The following is a 23,240-nucleotide window of genomic DNA, read 5'->3' on the forward strand; positions in this document are numbered from 1 at the left end:
ACACCACCCTTCTTTTGGAAAGGGCTTTGTCATTAATCACTGCTGCTGCTAAGCCAAGAAAAACATGGTAAAGACACTGCGTAAGAGCAGACGGTCAGTGCTCAGGTTTCACAACACACTCTGCAGGTGTTCATTTGGAAGTGTTAGAGCATCATGAAAGACCACAAACTTTCCCACAGAGGCAGCTATTCAGCAGCTCTTTTAAAATAAAGGGCACCATCCCTTCTTGGCCTACCTATGAAGAGGGCAGACATAGACTAGAACCCAGTTCTTGCACCACTGCAGGCAGCCAGCTTTCTTCTTGGCTTTCTGTGGGACAATACCTGCCTTTGAATTCAGGACATTTGCTTCTGCAGCATAAGCACTACTAGCCACAAGTAACCAGGCTGTCTCCCCGTTACTCTGCCCTGCATCAGGAAGCCCTACAAACTATCTGGAGAACAAAACTTCACAGAATTACCAGTACGCAAAGTACCAATGCAGCCAGATAATTTCTGGCTAGAGGGCTCCAGCAACCAAAAGATACATTCAAAAGCTGAAATTAGACACTAATTAGAATTTGTAGAAATATTCTCAATTTAGGGATATGGAGGTTTGTATTTTTCATCACAACAAAAACCCTTCCGGCCTCTCTCCTGGGCCTGATCTCACACTGAGCTGCAGAGCCACAGCAGAGCCACAGCTGCAAGCTGCTTCCCAAGTGTCATTCCCTTTTCATTTCCAGGTGAAGAAATGGGCTGAAGGTTGGGGAACATTATAAATAACAGTGGCTCTCGTGAGTGGCAGCAATCTACACAGGAATTCAACTACTGCAGCACTAAGCCGTCCTTTCTTGCAGAACGTGGCCTTCAGAGCCTCGCAAGAAAGGCCACTTTTGTAGGCAGATGACGTGGCACATCCCACAGCAGCAGCTCTTGCGCAGTGCTACCACAGCACTTGTGCTGCCCCTGCCAAGCCGCGGAAGCACAAGGACACTGCAGCCAGTAGCCACTTTCTCTGGGGGAAAGGGCTTCCAACTACAACGCGCCCCCCGGGCTCCCTGGCACCCAGAGTCCAGTCTGCTTCCCACGCTGCTTGGCAGCATGGCAGGAGGGCAGCTGGCACTGAGAGCATCCCCTGGCTGTTTCCTTGCCATGCACGGGGAGCAGACAGGCAGGAGGTCTGCCAGGCATTTGTACACAGTGAAGCCATCCCACCAGCAGGCTGCAGGGTCCTAGAAGCTACAAGCTCCCGGCTGTGTGTGGGTGAGCACCTGAGAGCCAGGCCCTCGCCCCACAAGACCCTGCTCTGTGACCTGCTCCTGCCACCACCTAAGGAGCCGTGCCCCACTCAGCAATGACAGCTTGCAGCGGGTGATGCTGGCACCCTGCTTGCAGCGGGTCCATCATGGCAACCACCCTGCCCAGGCCTGGGCCACAGTCTCTGCTCCGTGGGTGCAGAGGTGGGCGCTGCCTCCCCCAGACAGAAACATGCAAATCCTGGCAGGAGACGCAGCTCTTGTGTCCGGCAGGGACCCTGCTGCTGGAGCAGCGGTGCTGGCAGTGGCAGGTGCCACGCACTAACGACCCTGGAGGGTGTGGGCAGGACGGCGGGATCGGGGGCGCAGGCATTGCTGGAGGGGCGCAGGCGGGATCTAGTGGTGCTCTGCCTCCTGCCTTCCCGCAGCCAGCTCTCGGGGCAGGGGCACGCTGCAGGCCCGTGGCCTTGGCCCAGCAGGCACTGGCCAGGATATCTCTTCTTCCAGGTCTTTAATGCAGGGTTGACAATGAAAGCCAGAGGCCTTCCTTACAGCACGAGGCAGGCCCTTCTCCCAGACCCTGGCACACATCATAGAATCATAGAATCATTAAGGCTGGAAAAGACCTCTAAGATCATCGTGTCCAACCGTCAACCCAACACACTATGCCCACTACACCATGTCCCTAAGGGCCTCATCTACAAGTTTTTTAAATACCTCCAGGGATGGTGACTCCACCACTTCCCTGGGCAGCCTGTTCCAAGGCCTGACCACTCTTTCAGTAAAGAAATTTCTCCTAATGTCCAATCTAAACCTCCCTTGGCGCAACTTGAGGCCATTTCCTCTCGTCCTATCGCTTGTTACTTGGGAGAAGAGACCAACATCCATACGAGAGCAGACTGGCCCAGCCCTGTGGAAGAGGGGGACCAGGCTTCCTCCTAGCACAGTGCTGCACTCAAGGCAGCTGTACGACTGCTGCATTTCAAGTGCAAGTAAACATGACCTTTCTTAAATACCCAAACTGGCAGCTAGGGATTATCACGCATGAGGAAGAGGGCACAGAACCCAGGACATGCTTGGAACTGACGAGAAGGTGTGGATCAACTGAAAGGAGCCGAACACACTGCCCCAGCATCTTCATTCTACCACAAACCGCCCTGGGACCTGGGAAGCCAGGACCTCTTCCCCAGTATGACCAGTTCTTCTCTGGAGGAAAAAAGAGGTGTCTGGTATTCTCGAGCAAAGCCCCGCGTCTGCGCACTAACTTCAGTTGTGACTTCAGCCACAGTTCCTCTTCCAGGACGGCAGAGAACGAGCTGGGCTTGCTGTCCCAGGCACCTGCAAGCTCTGGCACACACACACTGCTGCGCAAGTCAGCATCAGAGACAGAGAGACGCCGGACCCACAGCATAGATTTACTGTGAACACGCATCATCACAACACAGCGCGGAGATCTTTGGGTACAGCTTCACAAAAACACAGATCCTAGCTACAGAGAAACACACAGACTTGTTCATAAATACAGGAGGCGCAGGAGGCACAGCCCTGGCCTGCACTCAGGATGCGGCAGGGACACCCGTGTCAATCTTGCCCTCAGGCTTGTGCTCACAAGTCATTTACATAAATATGTATTAAATACTTTTCATTTTATATATAATAAAGATTTCTCCTTATTTGTTTCTAATAATCCTGATTTGTTCAAATAGCAGTTTCTTTTAATTTCTGTCACCAAGACTTCAGAGCTGTACCCTGCGTGACCCTTGGGGACTAGAAAAAAAACCCGTGTGTGTCCTCCATGCCCACCTCTCTCAGGCTGGATTCCCAGGCTCCTGCCTGCCTGCCCCAGCCCAGCAGGAAAACATTCCATGCCAAAGAGACGTTTTCTTGCAAGTGGCAGTCTTGAACCTGATCCCCTCATTACTCTTCTTCCCACACTCATTCAGAATGCTTTCTGCTTCTCCTAGTCTTCCTGCCCTGGACTCTCTGGACCTGTTTTTGGTGGCCAGTGGTGGGAATTGAGAGAGGAAGAAGGAAGGAACAGAGAGGAGGTTGGTGGTTGTAATGGATTCGATTACTTTGGGCCCAGAATACCTTTCTCTGAAGGCTAGGGGTCAAAAAATCTCAAGGGAGCATCTGTCCCCTTTGGACTTACCACCCCAAAAGCCTTAGCTGTACCAAGCCTCTAACTCTACTGTCCCAGCGAGCATACAGCCCTTGGGACACCAATGCAGCCCCATGTCCCTGCTCCATGGAGGTGCTATGCCAGTACCAAGACTGCATTTGTTGTTCAAGGCAGATGGGACATTGTCTCCTGCCGAATGGCAAAGAGTTGGCTTGTGGAGGAGCAGAGCAGAGTCTTCCACACCCCAGAGTCCTGTGGCCTTGGGACATGGCTTGTGCTGTGGACAGCCAGCTGCATGAGGTGCTGTGCAGGAAGCTGGGCTGCCTCCAGGCTAGAAGTGCTTGCCGTGTGCTGTCCAGCAAGCCTCTAATTCTGCTGATCCTCCCGACACAGTGGCTGCAGCTCCTTCATACTTTTCTCAGGAGGCAGTGGCTGCACCTGGCACGGGTGACCAGACAGAAGCTGGCCTGACAGAGCACTGTCCCCCAGCAGCTCCTCGCCCATATGCTCTGGGTCCAACACCTCTCCCAGCAGCTCCTCTTCACAGGGCACCAAGATCTCCTTGAACAGCCCTGACTCATCCAGGCCAGTCATTTCCCCTGTATACCCCTCTCCTGGCTTCTCTCTCCCCCCAGCCAGCCTTGTATCAGACACTGCACCACACTTTGGGTTCCCTGTGTTACTTGACTCTAACATTTCCCCAGCTGATTCTTCTTCATCCAGCTCCACCATGCTCTTCTCCTCTGGGTTAGAGTCCTCCTCTGCCAGCTCCTTGTTGCACAGCTCCAGGACCCTGCCTGGCTCTGGGCCCTTATTCCAGGTCAGGGTCTCTGAGGCACTTGGCTCTGCCACTGACAACCCAGACATCCCCGCCTCCATGTCAAGCCCTCTGCCTGGAGGCTGTCTCTCTCCTTGCTCAGGGGACTGGCTAGTCAGCTGCTCCTCACTTTTTGGGGGACTGATGGAAAGTTTCTCAGTGAAGCTGAAACGAGCACAGTTGTCCACAGAGGTTGGGGACGATGGGCCTGCACTGGAGACAGTACTGGAGGGGCCACTGCTGTCTGCAAAGAGGAAGAAGAATTTTAAACGTTTAGCTGATGTTTCCCCACCCCAAAGCCTGGGCAGACCCAAGCTGTCGCAGTCCCACAGTTCTACAACCAATGGGTGAGGGTCGTCTACACGCCATGCAACCTGGCAGGGGCTTGCAGCTGCTCTTAGGTGTGTTTCTGGCACCTCAGCTGATGAAAACCCAAGCACAAACACCACTTATGTCTTGTCATACAGTGCTATGTTGGCATATAGCCAAGAGTGGATTCTGTTGTCATTATAGAGCAAAATATGAAATGTGATGTTGGGCTTTGAGCTGAAAAGCAGTTTCTTTCATTCCCTCATTATTACAGAACACTCTCAGCTTCAACTTTGCTCCTCCTGGTTCCTGACACCCACAATCCCTGGATGTTGAGCTAGAGTCACCACTGGAAGAAGAAATACTGCTTCTCCACTAATGCTTATTCTTGCCTTGTATTGTACAATGAGCAAAACTAGAGAACAGATCTAGATTATATCTAATCCAATAAAGGGAGGAAGATTAAACAACTGTTTTCAGTCAGATCAGCTCCCTGACCTTGCTGCCTACACAAACACACACTACTCCTGGCACAAGGAGTGTACAGCCAGGAGAAGAGTAGGACTGCTCTTTCAGTGGCAACCTTGACTTGCGTTATTAAGGCACTTTCTGTGCAACTGTTGGGTAACCCTTTCCCCTTCGAGTGCCAGTCAGATCTGCAAAGGGGACTAACTAACAGTCACCAGCTCTGCAGAGACTGTGACAAGAGAGGCCCAGGAGCTGCAGAAAAGCCTGCAAGTGAAGAACTAAGCGGTCAGCTGTCCTATACGGAGGTCTGGGTGAGGCATGTATGTGGCCGGTTAGGAAAGGAAGGCATTTCCACATGCCAGCACTGAGTTGGCCATGTGTCATGGAGAATCACAAAACTTGAGATGAAAATGAAGTGCATTCAGGCCCTCTATGTCCTAGTGTACAAAGCAGAGGATGTCTGGAAAGACAGCATCCATCCAACAGTAGATGTCCCCATGATATACAATACTACAGAGAGTCTCTTTTTGCATCTTTCTTTGGAAGCTTTTGAACAGGGTATATGACTACTTTCCCTTTTACCTATTTTCCCTTTCTGTTTCTGTTCTTTCAAGGGCAGAGCATAGAAACCCTGAGCACCAGTCCACCATTTGGCACCCTTTACTTCCCTCCCTCACTGTGACATTCACCCCTGATCAAGAAGGGAGCACACTCACACCAAGGGGGCTTATCCGAACGCTGGCGCAATGGCAAAGAGGATGATGACAGGATTCGCTGGGACATAAAGGGGTCTCCTGGTATCTGGCTGCCGATCATTGAATCAAACAAAGCTTCAAGAAAAAAATACACAGATCAGTAATATTCAGACAGACATAAAGGAATGGCTCATAGCCCAGCAGCCATGAGCAGGCACACTGGGAAGAGCTCAAGAACAGTGCAAATTCAGAGCCATGCCTGTCCTTCAGCTCCGGGGAATCTGAGGCTAAGATTTCCCAAGCTGGAGTTTGTATCCATGTCACTGTACTTATCAGCCACAGACAAACCTGACTGATTACTTGCCTCTCATGTAAGTGGCCTAGGAGGGCTCTGAGCTGGATCCCATAGCTCGATCCTGGGCTAGAACACCCTGGAACAGGTTTCAGAGACTGCACTTATTGCCAGTCCTGTCAGGCTGATCTGTCCTGATAATGTAAAAGACCAAAAGGTCTCCTTGCCTCAACTCTATTCTGGCTTACCCAGAGACAAGCCCACCTCACCAGTACCTGCGGTAGACTGGACATGCGATTCGCTGCAACTCCTGCACACAGCTGTCAGGAACTCGTTGACCTGTCGCAAAGAGAGGGAGTTGTGCAGTGTCTCCAGGGGATAAATGGTGGGAACCATGGAACAGCCTTCAAAACCTGGAAAGAAACCCAATCAGAAAATGAATAGAGCAAACTGCAACCTAAATCCATGCAGGACCACTCATGGCTGAAGGAGCTGGGCAGTCTGGGAATCAAACAACAGGCACACTCAGGCCTAAGGTCACCTCTTCTAGGCCAAGAAAATCGCCACTAGGCAATCACATGCAATAACAGACCTGAAAGCAAGCGTCCAGGCACACGCAGAAGGAGGGGGAAGAGGAGGAAACGTATTTAGCAGCAGCAGTCTTTGCTGCAAAGCCTGTGACCCTTTTACTAAAATATATGGTTATGATGGAGAACTTGGCACAGTGTCCCACACTTTACAGGAGCTAAACAGAATTTGAATGAAGTCAACAGAATTTCCATGAAAGGACTCCCACCACTACTGACACCCCAGCGTGGGACACAGTCCACCCTCTCCCCATCAGTGAGGTAGCGCACACTGGTACAAATGCAGGGAGCGGCAGAACCTCCCTCTCTCACAACAGACCCTCCGGTGTACACCTGACAGAGGTACATCCCAAGGAAGGACCGGGCAACAGTTTGAATTATTTGTCCCCTTAATAAGACTTCACAGCCAGCAAACCCAGAATTAGTAGAAATAGGTATCTCAGCATTTAACAGACACTTGCTCAGGGCTAAGCTGCACCACAACCATTCACAATAAATTCTTTGCTACTCAAGCCAGCGGAATACTATGGCAAAGCATGTTCCTCTTCATCCAAGCTTCTTGGCAATGCTTTGTGGCACCAAGCCAACCTGAAACTGTCAGAGGAGCAAGGAAGAAACAAATGAGTCTCTGAACATATGGGAATGAGGCCTCCTCCTGCTCTGCACCTCTTGAGTTTAAAGGCCTCTGAACTTCTTAAGCTTAGGCTTCCCATTCTGTGACTCTTCCGAGGAGCTCAAAAAGACCCTGGGAAGGAATTGGGTTTGTTCCTACAGACAAGGAAAATTACTTTGAAATGCAAAAAGTACAACAGCTCTTGATGCACTACTGTGTCAGGATTGCTGCCCAGCACACTGGCAGGCTAAAATTGATCCCTGCAGCTTGACAGCACCTAAGAAGACCTAGAGCACCTGGATTATCTGCTAAGTGTAGTCATTGTTCCAATCACCTCCAGGACAGTCTCTGCTCCAATCCGCTCACCTAATCCAGTTCTGCAAGAGGCAAGGAGCATGAGCCAGCAGATGGTATTTAGAGTGAATCCACATGCAATATGAGGAGGCTGTAGACCAAATCATCACCAGTTTGCAGTGCTGCAGAGACATTCACTGCCATACCAGCTACTGGAGATAAAACCCTCCAGGCAGTCCAGAGAGGTTACCTATGCCACAAGGGGCCTACAAGCATCAATTCAAGACATGAAGGATAACAAATCCTTGGCTAGGACAAAGGAATGCAAGGCACTGGAAGAATACCACACTCCTCTGTCCCTTGCTAAGAAGTCCTTACAGTGGAAGTGCTGAATAAGGAAGAGTATCTGTTCATTATTTTCTGGGAGACAGAGCTAAAGGAAAAGAGTGAGGGCAAGACTTAACAAACAGCCACGTGGAGATGGTTGTGGAGCAGCATAGCATGAGGCTAATGTCATTTCACAACAGAATCTGGTTTAAGAGGAGTCAAAGTTGGCTCAGCTATTGGGGTCTCCAAGGAAAAAGGGAAGAAGTTTGAATATAACATAGGGCAAAGCAACATAGTTACAAGATACACTGGAGGCACTGATGAGGATCTGAGTGCTTGGGCACTCCTCTAATAAAAAGAGGAAATGAAAGGTCCAGCGTTAAAGGAAACATGGAACACTGACAACGCTACTGATGTGAAATGATATACCTATATCCCCGAAGTGCCAAATGCCTGCTCGCACAGCTCTGCTCAGCACTATGTCACTTAACTGGTCTCCAGCAAGTAGAGAAAAAGGCAAGTTTCCCCTCTCAAGGTAAAGCACTACTATTTTCAAGGAATCCATCTCATTTGTATATGGCAGCCCACTTCCCTGCACGCCTCCCTTGACCTGCTTAGCTGCTGTGGGGAGGCCAACAACAGCAGTTTCATGCCACCACAGTAGAGCCAAAGCAGAAGTTACCGCTACAGACCATAATCCTTTCGTGTATCGCAGCAGCAGCCAGAGTCCCCAGCGAAGGCTCTGACCACTGCTGCACCACAGACATTTAGCAAAGAACCGACATCCTAGGGAAGGGGGAAACAAAAATAACGCATAAGTGCAAACCACAGGAACCTTTCCAGCCTGACAGTCACCCAGTGCTGAGTGCTCGGTTACTGCTGATGCTTCCTGAAACTCTTTTCCTGGGGCCTGCAGGGCAGGAGTCTGTGATGCGGACAACGGCACAAGAAATTAGACAGAATTCCATTCATTTTGACCAGAGTCAAATAGCAGCCCACAAAGGAACGAGTTTCATTTTTCATTTCATTCAGGTTTGACTACACTAGCTGCATTATGGGTGCAGAGGGCAATCTTCTTCCTCCACAGTGAGGCCTGCCCTGCAGGGAGAGGCACGTGGTGGGGGTCTGCAGACCAGGGTAGCTAAAAATTAATCCCAACATCAACTGTAATCTTCTCCAGGCAAGGAGTACAGCGTGGTTATGTCTCAAAAATTTTTGTTCAGTAAAATAGGAAGAAACCATCTGTTAGAGTAAAGAAAATAAGATTTGGTTATGGGAAGAACCTTAAGATACGCAAGGCAGAGGAGTCTGCTGAGTATGTATTATTTTGGATGTCCAAGGAGACTGTGTGTGATGTGGGGGAGCAGCTATGGGGGAATCTCCAGTCTGAATCAATAATGCAGCAGCATCCTGACTCAGCAGCAGAGAGAAAGGTACTGCCTGAAGAGCCATTCTGCAGGTGAGAGCACCAGAGGTACAATCCAGCTAGAGGATTACAAGTCCTGTTTTGACTCTCCCAGGCACGCTGATGCCAAAGCTGAAGGCCCACCCACGTTACAGCCAAGTTAACTATGTTCCAGTTTGAGCTCTTCTCCCTGGAGCTTCACGTTCTTGGCATGTGCACACTTTGTTGCACACTGTCAGACAGTCTACTCGTAATCACGGTTTATGAAGAAGTCTTCCAGATGTTCAAGGAGGGAGTGACTCTCCCCTTAGAGTAAGACTGTTTCAGAGCTGCCTAGTACCAACACACAACACTTCATAAGAGTACTAAGAAGGTGATTTGGGTATAAGAACCCTTTTGCACAGATCATCTAGCACACTGTATCATATAAAGCAAATGGAGACCTGCACCTGTCTCACGTCTTCCATCTAAACCAGAGAATCCCAGATTTCTAGGAGACTCCAGCAGGCAATAGGAACACACAGATACAACTCTTGTGAACAGCTACCTCTTAGCAGATGACCTCAAAGAAAGAGTCAGGAAACGCCACCTTTTTACCCAGACTACACAATGATGAATTCTGAAATAGCCAACACCTACTTTATGATTACATGGCTTGAACGCCAAGCAAATACATTACAGATCTCTGAGCGAACCCTATATGCTGTGTTACCCTACTGCTCTTTCACTGCAGATGTACTTTCATCCATTTAGCTCTCTCTCCTTCAGTGACCCTGAGGTCTGAAAGAAAATTCAACCAAAGGTGTTAGCAGCAGAACTAAAATAAGCAGGTTTTTATATTGGGAAAAGGGAAGAACAAAGGAGAAAACAAGACCTTGAATTCATTTGCATCTTCTTGATTACTGCAGGAGATGCCCTAGTCTAAACCCTCAAGAGGAAATCAATACCATTTCATTAAGAGGAAGCATCTCATTTGAATCAAGGTAACACAAAGTTTCCTAAATTCTATGTATGTTCCAGAGAGACAAGAAGAAAGCTTACTGTGTAATATGAGTTTGGAAAGTTGAGTTTATATGGAATACGCGCACCCCCCCAGGACGAAATCAGTGTTGGTGTGATTATCCCTCAGAGCTGGTAATTCAGCAGATCACCTGGGAGCCAGCAGACTTCCTGGCTAGTGGGCATGACAAGGAGCAGTCTTCAAGCAGTCCAAATGGCACGTTCCTCAGCTTTACCAAGATTGAGCTGAGGTCCCAAATACAACAAGCTTCTCTACTAGCAGAGTGGACTCGTTAAAAGAGAGAACATACTTCGTGCTGCAGCAGGCTGGCAAGTAGAAACTGCTGTCAGCCAAATTGCTGTCAACCAACAGACAAAGACAGAGGCCAAGGAAGACTCAGGTCAGAAGTCTTTCTGGTCCAAAGCAATCCTTTTTGTATATTATATTTTTCCCTGAAAGTTCTGAACATTACTACACACAATTTGATTAGCAGAAGCTGCTGAGTTACTACCCAGCTCTCCAGTTGTGAACTCTACATGGGAGGGGAGAGAGTTCCTGTTCCTTTCTAATGGAGATCCTGAAAGCAACAGGCAGACCAATGGCACCTGGCACATCCCCAAAAGGTCTGTACGCTAAAGGTCTGTGTGCCAGCTCTTCTGGAGTAAAGAAGCATTTGCTCAGTCTCAGCACAGATTCTGAAGGGCATGGGAGAAAGCACACTCAGCAAGATTCTCTCCAACATGCTTGGTCAGTCCAGCTTTACTTTGTTCGGAGAACTCCAATATGCCACACGTATATTTGTATGTGTTTATATATGCATACGCGATACATACATGAACTAGGATTTTTGCTAACCAGCCTTTCTAAATTTAAGCCTGTACAGTCAACCTGAAGGTCTATCCTAGTTCAGCACCTCTCTGCCCACAGTGCCAGAAGCGGCTACAAATGAAGGGGTACGAGACTAGACAGCATGTAGTGACTCCTCCCCCAAGCAGTCCCCCAAACTCCAGTGACCTGCGGCTCAGAACTGCTCTGAACCTGATGTGTCTCTTCCATGTTCTCCAGTCTCCCCTTGAACTCATTTAAGCTCCTAACACCCGAGGTACTGTGGTGAGGAGTTTCACTCTGCATGGAAAAAAATCACTTCTATCTGAAGCTGCCTCTCCATTAGAAACTTACTAGCTATTGTACTGGAACAGACGTTGAACTGTGGATCCCCACCACCCCTCTCCAGGCCACTCTGACCACTACCGCAAATATCTTTCCCAGACTGTAAATTTCTACCTTTTCCACATCATCCCAAGTGGTGCTGGTCAGATCAGAGCCCACCATTTTATATATGTATTTGGAGCTGTTTTCCATTGTCATTTAAATTTATTTACACTGAACATCACCTGCTGTTTTACTGCCCACTCATTATCACAGGGTCATTCTCTGTTTCTTCACAGCTGACTTTTGACTTCAGTACCACTGTAATTCATTACCAACATGAACTTAGTTCACACTCTTTTTTTTTCCCAGCTATGACCACACAGATAAGCACAGGTTCCCAGACAGATTGCTTCAGGGCTCCACCGTTGATCTTTCCAACTATGGATGCCAACTGCATACTTCTAACTCACTGATTCTACCTTTTAAATCATGTTTTCTTTGTGTGGATAGAAGTATGGTTGAAAGCCAAGAAAGAGAGGATAGGAGTATGTAGTTTTCACAAGGGGGGGAAGTTGGGCTGTCAGCTACAGAGACTGAAGAAACGTCTGCTCTGAGAAGAACCCCAGCAGGAATCCCAAACACGCTAATTAACTGTGGGCTTGATGACAGACTGAGAAAACAGCAAGAAAGAACTCACTGATTGCAGAGATCCGATTTCCACGCAGGAAGGCTGCTACGCTGAGGTATGTAACTCATATGTTTGGCTGCATTAGGGCAGGCTGCACAACCCAGCACCATGCTGCAATATTTGGTGTGTTGCTGCCCAAAGCACTGAGTTCATTTCCTCTCCTTACTGGAGCTCACAGGAGACGGCTGAGATCTGCAGCAGGGAAAGCTCAGCTTTGGCTTTGGAGCAGTCTGCTGTGTTCCAGCATCTCTTCCCTTGAAGCAATTTTTCTCCTCTTTAGTATTTGTTGCTAGGAGACCAAGGATTGTCCTAATTATATATGAAAAGTAACTGCCACCTCCAAATTGCCTACTTGACAGAAAGGGCCATATCAAGAAAAAACAGACTGTGTAAGAAAAATTCTCTTTTCCACGCTCTGAAAACGCTTGATCCTGTTGCTTCACTACATGAAAAGCTATACTGTCTCTGCCCCTTCCACTATGGGTATGAATCAAAAAGGAGGTCCATGCATCACACCACACAGCTCAGCAAGCCACGTGCACCAAGCAGGTTTTATGGTGCAAGGTAAACATTAACAGCCAGCCCTAGCTAGCTGCCCCTCTCGGAGAGGAATCCTTCTACTTGTCTTAGAAACACTGCATCAGACTTCCCATCTGTGCCAGAGGCTGACAAATACCAGAGAAACAATAGCAAGCTTGGATTTGTAACATCTAGATTCAATACTGAAACCGCCTACCTCTTCCCACCACAGACATGACACACTGCAAAGGTCCTAACAGGCAGAACAGATGCCATGCAATGCAGCCACACAGAAGCTCAGTTTCTACCCTATCTTAACTTGGTCTCTCTAGAAACAACACAATCCCACAAGCACTCGCTCTCGCTTCCCCAAAATTTCCACAGCAAGTTCACTCTGCATGTGACCAGCTACAGCGCCTCCTTAATCTTCTTTCTTCCCATACTTTTACTATTCACTTTGGTTCCTCTGTTAATAATGGGACACCTCGCGGCACCCCACTGAGACCTGCACAGGGTATCACGTCAGCAGGGCATCACACCAGTAGGAGTTCAGCATCTAACCTGAAGGAAGCTTAAGGGCTTACCCTGGCTAAAGGAAGGAGGCAACAAACAATTGCCGAGGATGGAAAGAGCACAGTTACAGCCACACGAAGAGCACTGGCTCCACGTGGAAAGGCTACTGCCTAAGGCTCCAAAACTGCCGGGTGCAACAGGCCACACAGCTTGCTGCAGCAGCAGCCCAGAGATTTAAGGGATGCAGTGAGGGAAATGCTTTCCTTTTTAGAAGCAAAGCATACTTTGCATTCTCAAGCAGACAGTGGTCCCTGCTCAGCTACAAGAGCACGGGACCGAGGCAGCTGCAGCGTGCAGTACCGTAAAGAAACTCCAAGTCATCCTGCCCTGAGATCAGCCAGCTCCTGAAGAGGCGCAGGTGGTAGGAGCACTGCTGGAGGTGATGGGCTAGAGTGGCATCCAGGGTGATGTTCCGGCTCGTGGCATAGTCAGAGGAAAAACGGCGCAGCAACTGGGCAACGTGGTGGTGCTCAAACACATCTGGAGGAAAGGGGGCCACAGAGAGTGAGAGGAGAGGGGCAGGTGCAGCTGGGGATAGAGAAATTGTGGAGATGTGGGGATGGAGCTGCCAGCACCAGGGCCGCTGGGTGGGAAAGACCCACACCACACAGTGAAGACCAATCCCTCCCGCAGCGAGCAGGTCAGGAATACCCTTAGATCTACATACCCCCAGCCACACTGCAGCAGGCCAGCCTCCCACCCGGCCCAGCCTTTGCCGAACACAGCTGCAGCACAGGGGCAGTCCCTGAGCAGTGAGGTTTCATCTTTGCAAGTGAAAGTCTGACAAGCGAGTAAATTTTAGGACACGTTCCAAATCCAATACAGTTCAGGTTTGGCTAGATAAGAAGGTCAGGCCCACACTCGCCCTCCCCCAGCTGAGACAAGAAATCCACACTGCCCAACAGAGCATTCCAGTCCTGCATCCAAACGCAGCCAGCCACTTCAGCACATGGAAGAGAGCAAATGACCTGGCATCAAACGACTGCAGGCTGTGAAAGGGACGCTGGGGGACAGCAGGGTTTGACTGAGAGCATAGTGCTTAGAGTGTGGAAGAACAGAGGGGGCACAGAAGTGCTGACCTCCCCTCTCTAGACTCTCAGAACAGCCCTGTGCAATCTTCTGTGATATCCTTCCATGGCAGACAAGATCCTAACATGCAGGCATGTCTTCTCCTCCACGTATACAGCCTCAGGACTCACGTCATGCTCCCAAGGTCACGAGACCAGGGCATAAAGCATCTGGCCTGACGCTGTGCTTGGCCACTGCTCTGGTTCACTCATCCCATTTCACCATATAGAGGCATCTCTTCAGAACCGAAATCCAGATTCAGAGCTGTGAATAGCTTTTGCATCCTCAGGTGAGTGGTTCATGCAGCTAAACATCCTTCCTGCTAAAACCAGTGCCAAGCCTAGACCAAATATGCCTAATTTCAAGCTCACACCTGCTGGACCTCTGTCTTTGTTTTCTTGATTAAGGAGCACTTTGCCATAAGAAATATTCATTGGGTTCTTGGGAAAAACCTGATGCCCAGTTTCACTTTATTGTATTTGGGTCAGGGGCACTTGCTTTACAGTGTGGCTTAGGAAAGACTGGTGCTTGGTACAAGTTTTGCTCGCAAGATAGAACAACACATCCTGCTGACATACATCACATGAGCTCAGATGGTATCCAGACATACAAACAAATCGAGCAGTTGGCCACTCTGGGAAAAACAAAACCGAGCAAACACAGAAAATAGGTTCTCTTCAGTATTTGAAACAATAAAGCCACATTTAGCTGCCCCTTCCCCTTTCATCTTTCCCAAAACTTTGGTCTTCGTAACAGTCTTCTGAACTTCTTTCATCTTCCAGATCACGCAGAGCACAATTTCTTCATATTTACTAAGCAACAAGATTGCAGAAGCAGCTTTGATCACATAAGACAGAAATACTTAACCTGATATCTTTCAGTGATCTGCTTTGGTTCTAACTTGTCTCAACAGCAGGAGCCATGAGGTAGGAGTGGTGCTGTGAAACAAAGCTTTTCAAAAGTTTCTGTGCAAGACTTGGATAATAAACACTAGTTCAAGGCATCTGCTACCACAGAGCTAATGGTCTTTAACTCGAAAGACTCACAGTTCAGTGGTTAGGTTAGTAGCAATATGAAGCAGAGACAGCGAATCAACAGAAGCACTGTCAGACATCCTTCTTTACCAATCCTTTTTATAGCTACTAGCATGACAGGAGTGAAGCAGGTTACATCACCCTGGGTGGCATGCTGCCGATCCCCCCTACCTCAGGAAGGCGACAGGCCCAAGCCAGCATTGTCCACCAACGGCAGATGAGTGAAAGTTCTGGAGAGACACCATTCCCAGGATAATGTCTGCAGGAAAGGTGAGCCTACTCCCACCAACACCACTGTGCTTGGAGTAACCAAGGGACCACCCTAACAAGTTTGCAAGTAGGAAGCCATGAGGTTACCAGTACTCCTAAAATGACTGTGCTGAGGAATATCATGCGCAGAGGGAATGTTGTTAGCACCTCCTTCTCTCCCACCATGGACTGTGCTCTTCCAGGTGACACACGGGTAGCCTCAGGCTATCCTTGTTTTGGTCCTGCAAATCTGCATTGTAGAATCTGAGGACCTAAGCTGCTGATGCTCTTGTAGAATATGGAGTGCATATCCCCCCAATCCAATGGTATTCTCCCCCCGACCCCCACCCCCTGAAAAGGGAGCGTGAAAGGCCTTAATGTCAGCAATGGAATTAAAGGCTGCTCTAGGAGTCCTTTCACAGAGCCACTGCTCTTGCTTTTTCACCTGGGACACAAAAGCCTTGGGGGACAGCAGAGGAACCACTGAGCAGTAACAGAGGATGAATGAACAAGTTAGTCACAACGAGACAATGGGGGAAGGTGAAGCATGTTTGGACACCAGATACACAGACACAAAAAAACCACAAGAAGGCTGAGAGAATATGTGCAGAGAGAACTGAATGTGAGCATGGGGTTAGAAGTGTGAGGGAACGTCAAATCAAGGAAGCAAACGTACCATTAGTCGGATGCTTTGCAAACGACACAGAAAATCGTTTTACGGCTGGCATAGACAAGAGCTCTGAGGAAATAAAAACAGATCATCTCAGTTAACAGCCTGCTTCTAAGGATCCCCTGACCTTCATATGCTTGCAACTACCCTTTCAGGTTCACCTTCTTCTTGACCCCCATAATACATGCTCCCGTTGGCACTGCTGTAGCACCCCGGCACTCTCTGCCTGCGGGTCTGATTGAACCTCTTGGCTTCCTCGCACTCTGCCAGCTCCCCTCTTCCCTTGCACTGCCCTGCCAGGGTCTCCCCTGATACTACAAAGACCTCAGCCATACTCTCTCAGTCACAGGCAGCATCTCATACCTTCCCAAGCATGAGAGCAACCCGGGCTCAGTCCAGTGCAAGATGCAGTTAGGCCATGCTCACAGCCACAGGAGCACATGGCCAAGCAAGCAGCCGCACCACAGGAGGCTAGTTCTCAGGATTCACCTCTGCCCAAAGAACAACAACAACCGTTCTGCAGAGGAACTGAAAAGCCCTGGCATAGGTTAAGTGCAGCTCAAAACATCTTCTTAATGCAAGCAAAACTGAGCTATTTATGAGTCTAAAGATAAATCAACTAACTAATTAGGGAACAAACAGAAGACCCATGAAGACATGCCTCTACAGTTCTGTTGCTCAAAGCATTTCAGCACAGAAGAGGTTTTGGGATACACCTGTCAGAGTGGTCCTCAGGCTTTTCCTGGCCATGTCCCAGGCCAGGCCAAGCTCTCCCATAGAAATCACACATCAGAAAGTGCAAGGATAGATTCTATGCATCTAATGGGGTGCCAACAGATGAGCTTTAAAAGACTTGGATTACTCTCCATATGCACCGGAAAAAAAAAAAAAAGGCTGAAAACTTCAATTTATTCCCACTCTGGAAATTCCTCAGCTATCATGGGAAAGAATGGCCTAGATCAGACCATCTGTATGTAGGATTCGATGTGAGACCCCAGCCAATCATATATTTTGCTGCTATTTAGGAACTTTTAGGAAATATTAGAGAATGTTTTTATTTCTCTTTCACATTTCATGTGTTCGTTCTATCTAGTCAATAGGGTCTGTACGCCTATTCCTCTACACCAAAGTTAGAGGTACACATATCATTTTATGCTCCACACCTCCATTGTGCTTCTCTAGCTACATCCACTGACTTGGCCAAATAATATATTTAAACCAACTCTCAAACTTGCTGCAATTTCCCTCGCCAGCATAACAGCCCTAAAAATTGTTTTTCTTTCTTTAAACTCAACAAGTAGAGCATGACAATCTTCCCTACGCATGCAATCCCTTAGAAGTGTCCATGTCCTGGAGCTGCTGTCAGCCAGCTGGTAACCATCTCCATTCCACCCCACATCTCCCCCTTGCCTTTACAGCACATCAATTTAAATGGTACTGCAACATAGCTTACTGGATCTCTGGCTTCAGACAAGCCAATTTCAAACCACAACCATCAGCGGACCTTTCCTCAACCTGAGGCTGGGAGACAACTTTCCACTGAAGTGTTCCTTAGTCCTCTCCCAGCCCCAAGCAAAAAAGACTTCAGAAATAAGGGCCATTTTAACTTCACTTGAGCAAGTCTTTGATGAAGTGCTATAAGCCATGCACCACACCTTGAAGCATCACAGCCATGAAAAAATATCAAAAAGTTCATGCAAAGATGTGCTCCAGAATCTGAAGGTTTTTAAACATTATTAACCTGTGACTGTGAAAAAGGCCTTGATACAAATGTACTCCAAGAATCTGCGGTAGCTGCTGCGTCACTTACTGTATTCAGCTCTAGTGATGTTTGGTTTAAATGCCATTGTTCAGCATTTCATTGGTGCTCATTTAAGCAGGAACATGCAGATCAAGGGCTTATTTCACATTCCAAACTACCTTCCCCAGAAGCTAAATGCCCTTCTGCCTCCTACTTGTTTTTCCAAGCCCCCCACTTCTTCCTCACAATTGCTCTTATTGCAGCAAGGCGCTGGTAGCATGGAGTGCCATAGCACACTAAGAAACATGAAAAAAGAAGTGTAACATCAAGATGAGTAATTCTGGGTTGTGTTAGTCACACACTAGTTAAATAAGTCTGCCTTTTAAGTACTTAAGAGTACAACTGTGTCTCAGCATGCAGAGACCTTGTCACTGAGTTTAGGCTCATGCAGCAAGACTCTGCTCTGGACCTTGAATGTGAGTAGCCAGTTGCAGGCACGCTCCTACTACACAAAGAAAGGCAGCACAGCACTGGGACTGAGCAGAATCTGTTCTGTTCCCAGCGGGGTACAGAGCAAGCAGTCTTTGATACTCTTCCCTGAGAATTAGTGCTGCCTTGGATTCACGCTGCTTGCAGAGATATGGAAGAAAAGCAGTCAGAGCCCTCGCTGGCTTTTTCAGCGGCTCTCCTGGTATTCACATCCCCGTCTTGTGCCAAATACCATGAGTTTATTCTGGGACCTATGATTAGCCAGCGCTTGCTGCCTTGAGCAGCTCAGACTGGTACAGCAGGGTTTAAAACCCCCCCAGTTCACCCTCCCTGTCTCTACCACTCACAGTCTGTTGTGTGCTAGGGAGCTCCCTGAAGAGGTGAGAAGCAACACAGTTTTCTCTTACGTACTGAAAAGCAGCACAAGAAGCCAGTATACAAAACAGTCTCAATGTAATGGCATTCAAGAGGTTCCAATAGGTCTGAGAACTGGATAGCATCTTTCCACCCTGATTTGCTAGGCCATTTTCCTTGTCTCAAAACTGGACAAAAATCCAAATGAACCAACCTCCTGTTTTCCCCAAAGGCCCCAAATTACTGCCTTAATCATCTCCCCACCTTGTAATCCGCCAGTGCTAGTGTTTGTTATGATCCTGATAAGAAAGGCACTCAGACTCTGTGAGGTATTGATTAAAATACCATTTGTTAGAACTAACACAAAGAGGAAAAAGAGAGGATAGATAATCTTACATCCATTCAGATGCTGGGAAGCTTGAGTTGTGCAACATCAGGTGGATTTCCATCTACGGCACAGCACACTGTGCAGACCCTATCTATGGAGCGGTTTGTTCAATGCTGCTCACAACAAATGGTATGTTAATCAGTACTTACAGAGTCTGAGTCCCTTTCTTATCAGGATCACAACAGACACTTGCACTTGCGCATTACACCCCTCCAACTCCTCCAGGATACCTCGGTCTTTCCTTGTGCTCCAATTTCCTTGAAAGTAGCAACATACTCTCTGCTTCTCAATGCATAATGCACTAGTACTAACTGCAGATCAATCCACAGCTGGCAACACCCCTTCACCCATGTGCGTTGGGCAACATTTATACTAGTGACCCAAATACATTTTACTAGATTTGTCTTGCTGAACTTTAAGGCAGTTTCTGCAGAACTGCACCATAAGACTTTCCGGTCCTTTTGCAGTATTTCCTCCAAGTATCCCACTTACCTCAAGCACTTCAGGCATATTACACTTGCTTTCTGACAGCTACCTCGGACTCTTCTGTGTGCCCAGCCTTACTCTAGTACTCATCTCATCCACCCCCAAGCATACCATTCTGCCTTTGGGATGGCTCCATCCTCTGTAGGGTGAGGATTACTGTCTCCACAAAAGCTTCATTTAGCATCAGCAAGATCACCAAGGTAAGCAAGATGATGCGATGTGCTGGATTTCCATACCAGGACAAACCTATTTAATATCTAGACCAATAAATCCTCCTCCACAACAGCAAGTAGTATTAAAACGTCAGACCAAAATCAGACCCCAGCAATACGATACATCAGCATAAAACTCCTCACACAATGTCAGCTCCTGTCTTGTCCTAGCAAGGATCACAATTTCTTGGGATACGATAAAATGCATTACTGTAAATGTGGCGAATATACACATTCAATTGTCATTCTCCTTAGCAGTCTAAGTCTTTGCCTCAGTAGCATCCTGAGACAGCAAAGTCCGCAAATTAACCACCTGCTGCACGGGGAACACACATACCGTCTTTGTATGTCAGGCTGCTGGCAAACTTTTTGCCATGGCTGCGTGCGTAGTCCTGGAGGTTGGGGGCACTGGAGGAGCCTCCCAGCACAGTGGTGCTAAACAGGCCGGTGCATTGTGACCCTGGAAAGGCATGGAAGGTGTTAGTATTATATCTCCACTGCATGCAACTACAGAAAAGCAGGGTTAGTCAAAGAATGAGGAATGAACTTGCCATTTCGCAGGCAATCGCAGGAAAAAAAAACGATGCCAGAGGGCATAGGGAGGCAGTATTCCCCATTCTAAATTCAATAGTGCCAAATGCACAACAGGTAGCCCAAAACTCAGCACGAGGAAAGTTCCTAACTCTGTCCAGGGGTATATTTCCATTTGGCTTTCTTGCCCTGACCTAGGAGAAATGCCTTGACACCTTCCAGTCAGCAAGTCTACATACTCATGTCAGAAAAGCCAGGATGCCAAATCACTGATGTTCATGTCACAGGGCTTCATTTCTCTGCTCTTCTGCCCTTTCTCTTTGGAAAGCTCCTTTTTCTGTAGGACACCAAGAAGAAGAAAGGACTACTTGACCTGTTGATCAGCAAATGTGGATTAATAACTCTGTCAAGCAGTAAGGAAAGCAATGTGACCAGAGAGCTTTCTTTCACAAGCTGCTGCCCAGATGATATTTCACATCCACTTGGTCATGTCTTGCTACTCCAGAGTAGGTCCAATTGTTTCATGAACTACCCTTGCAAAGCACCAGATGCGCACACAGCATGGAACTTTGCTTACCCTATGGTGAGGAATATGGCATGCAAGACAGTCTCATGCATAGGAGGGCAACGTAATACAGGTGGCTTTGGCAACTGTTGGTGTTTGCTCCTCCAAGGCACAGTGTTCTGCAGAATGACTTGACTTTGTGATATTTAGGGAACATCAGGCATTTGAAACAGGATTCTTTCGACTGAGGAAAGCAGTTGTGCGTGAGAAAAAACCTTATTATGGGCCAGATTGATAGCCACTGATTGGTTACAAATTCTCTGCTAAACCATGCTGCATTCTGTACTGAGAATACCAACTGCTAAAAACAACACTACTCCCACATACAAAAGGCTTCCAGAAACAAGCAGGTTGATCTTGTTCCACCTTGTCTGCCAAGGCAAAAAACCGTGACATATTGCCTATTAGTATGTAACTGGAACAGTGCAACTGCTACTACTGTTAAAAAGATCCTGCCTATATTGCAAGCAGCTCTTGATTCTAAAATACAGCATCATAGCATGATTTGTTGGAAGGTTGGAAGGAACCTTTGGAGGCTTCTTTCCCAACGCCCCAGCAGGGCCAACTTGGATCAGCTTGCTAGGGTTTGTCCAGTCAAGTTTTGAATACCTCCAAGAAAGGAGATTTCACAACCTCTTTGGGCCCCTGTTCCCATATCTGGCACATTCATGGTGAAAAATTTCCTCCTCCTAGCTAATTGGAATTTCCCATGCTGCAACTTGCGTGTGTTGGTTCTCATCCTATCACCATGCACCTTGGAGGGCAGTCTGTCTCTGTCTTCTCTGCAACCTCCCATTTAGGTGGCTGAACAGCATTAAGGTCTCCACTCCCCACAGCTTCTGATCTGAACAAGCCCTGCTCTCTCAGCTTCTCCTCACAGGTCACGTGCTTCAGGCCCCATCCACCTCCACTGCCCCTTAATGGGCTTACACCCACTACATCCACACTCTTCTTGCACTAGGGAGCCCAGGACAGGACAGCAGTATTTCAGACGCAGTCTCACAAGAGATGAATAGAGGGGAAGAACCAAACCCCTCAGCCTGATGGCTGTCCTCCTGCTAATCCAGCAAAACATGCTGTTGGCTGCCTTTGGTGTAAGGACACACTGCTGCCTCACATCCACTCCTTGCTCTTCAGGACCCCAGCTCTTTCTCTGCAAAGCTCCTTTTTAGCAAGAGCTCCTTTGGAGAAAACACGCAGATCCTGAGTTTTGAGTTATTCACATGTAAGCTCAGCCTAAGCTGACAATATCTGCTCCTGGGACCAGTGGGGGATGACCGAAAGAGTTCTCATATGCACTGAATTTAAGCCACTCCACCACTGTGACACTGCTGGTAGCTTTCCACAGGACAGACTAGCACATACGTGTCCTTGGACAAATAGACAAAGAACTCTTGCCTGCAAGGTGACTGATACACAAGTCTTAGAAAATTTCCTCCTAATGCCTTAAATTGAAGCTCAGTGCTGACTCAACATGAACTGGAATCTGCCAGAATGCAAACAAAATTTTGTCAAGCAGCAGCCAGGATGATGCTCCTAATCGTCCTTCCATGGCTTAAAAACAAACAAACAAACAAAAAACAACAAAAAACCCAACAGACTCATTTACTGGCAGACAAAAATGAAACAGATTTTTATGACTTTCTATCTTGAGCAACCTTGTACCACTAATCATTAAGCTAAGGATACCCCAGTGTTTCTGCTATCCTAAATAGACAGAGGCATTTTGTTAGCACTCTTAAGCCAGAAGAGAATTTACAAAGATGACTCTAAGGACAACAGCAATTGTCTACAGTGAACTCTAGGAGACCACTGTAGCCAAAGTTAACACACACACACACACATGCATCCTAAAGAACATAATGGTACACTAGCCATTTGGATTTAAGATGTAGCAACATTTGCTAGAAATTACTGTATGTGCTGGATTTTTTTTGTGTATTTAATTTTCAGATGTACATTTATGTTTCAGATGTTTAAAAAAATGGACATGCCTTATCTCCCTACAGGGATGTGAGTCTCAGCACAAAGCTTCATGCCCATGGGCAATACACCACCTTTATTGCTCAAACAGCAAGGATTGATTTTACCCCCTTTTGAAGTGTTCTTGCAAGTAAAGAAAGGCACTGAAACTTCCCTAGGCTTCTCAAGCTAGAAGCATGCACACTATTGCGGACAATCCACAACAATGCACTTGCTCCTGCCCAGAAAAACGTGGCATACTCCAAAGCACCACTTTGCATAGACAAAGCAAGCTGAGCCAGCCCCTTTTCCAAACGGACATTTCAAGGCATTTTTTAAATTACAGTAAAGATACAATTCTGGCAGGTATGGCAGCAGGGTTATTATAGGAGC

The 23,240-nt window shown here is 47.7% G+C and overlaps 1 protein-coding gene across 4 annotated transcripts in view; it reads right to left on the reverse strand.

Moving 5' to 3' along the window:
• Positions 1-2,636: 2,636 nt before the first annotated feature.
• PPIP5K1 (diphosphoinositol pentakisphosphate kinase 1) overlaps positions 2,637-23,240 on the reverse strand; it is a 52,191-nt gene continuing 31,587 nt past the window's right edge. The window contains exons 27-32 of one of the 4 annotated variants that reach the window (XM_075159586.1): positions 20,127-20,249; positions 16,126-16,188; positions 13,399-13,578; positions 6,216-6,353; positions 5,670-5,783; positions 2,637-4,420 (exon numbers count right to left, since the gene is read on the reverse strand). In XM_075159586.1, the coding sequence (XP_075015687.1) occupies positions 3,726-4,420; positions 5,670-5,783; positions 6,216-6,353; positions 13,399-13,578; positions 16,126-16,188; positions 20,127-20,249 (1,313 nt within the window). In that variant the 3' untranslated portion in view covers positions 2,637-3,725. The remainder of the gene's footprint in view (positions 4,421-5,669; positions 5,784-6,215; positions 6,354-13,398; positions 13,579-16,125; positions 16,189-20,126; positions 20,250-23,240) is intronic. The other 3 variants (XM_075159587.1, XM_075159588.1, XM_075159589.1) reach the window with 3 other exon arrangements.

This window comes from Calonectris borealis, chromosome 11 (assembly GCF_964195595.1).
Source record: "Calonectris borealis chromosome 11, bCalBor7.hap1.2, whole genome shotgun sequence".
NCBI lineage: Eukaryota > Metazoa > Chordata > Aves > Procellariiformes > Procellariidae > Calonectris > Calonectris borealis.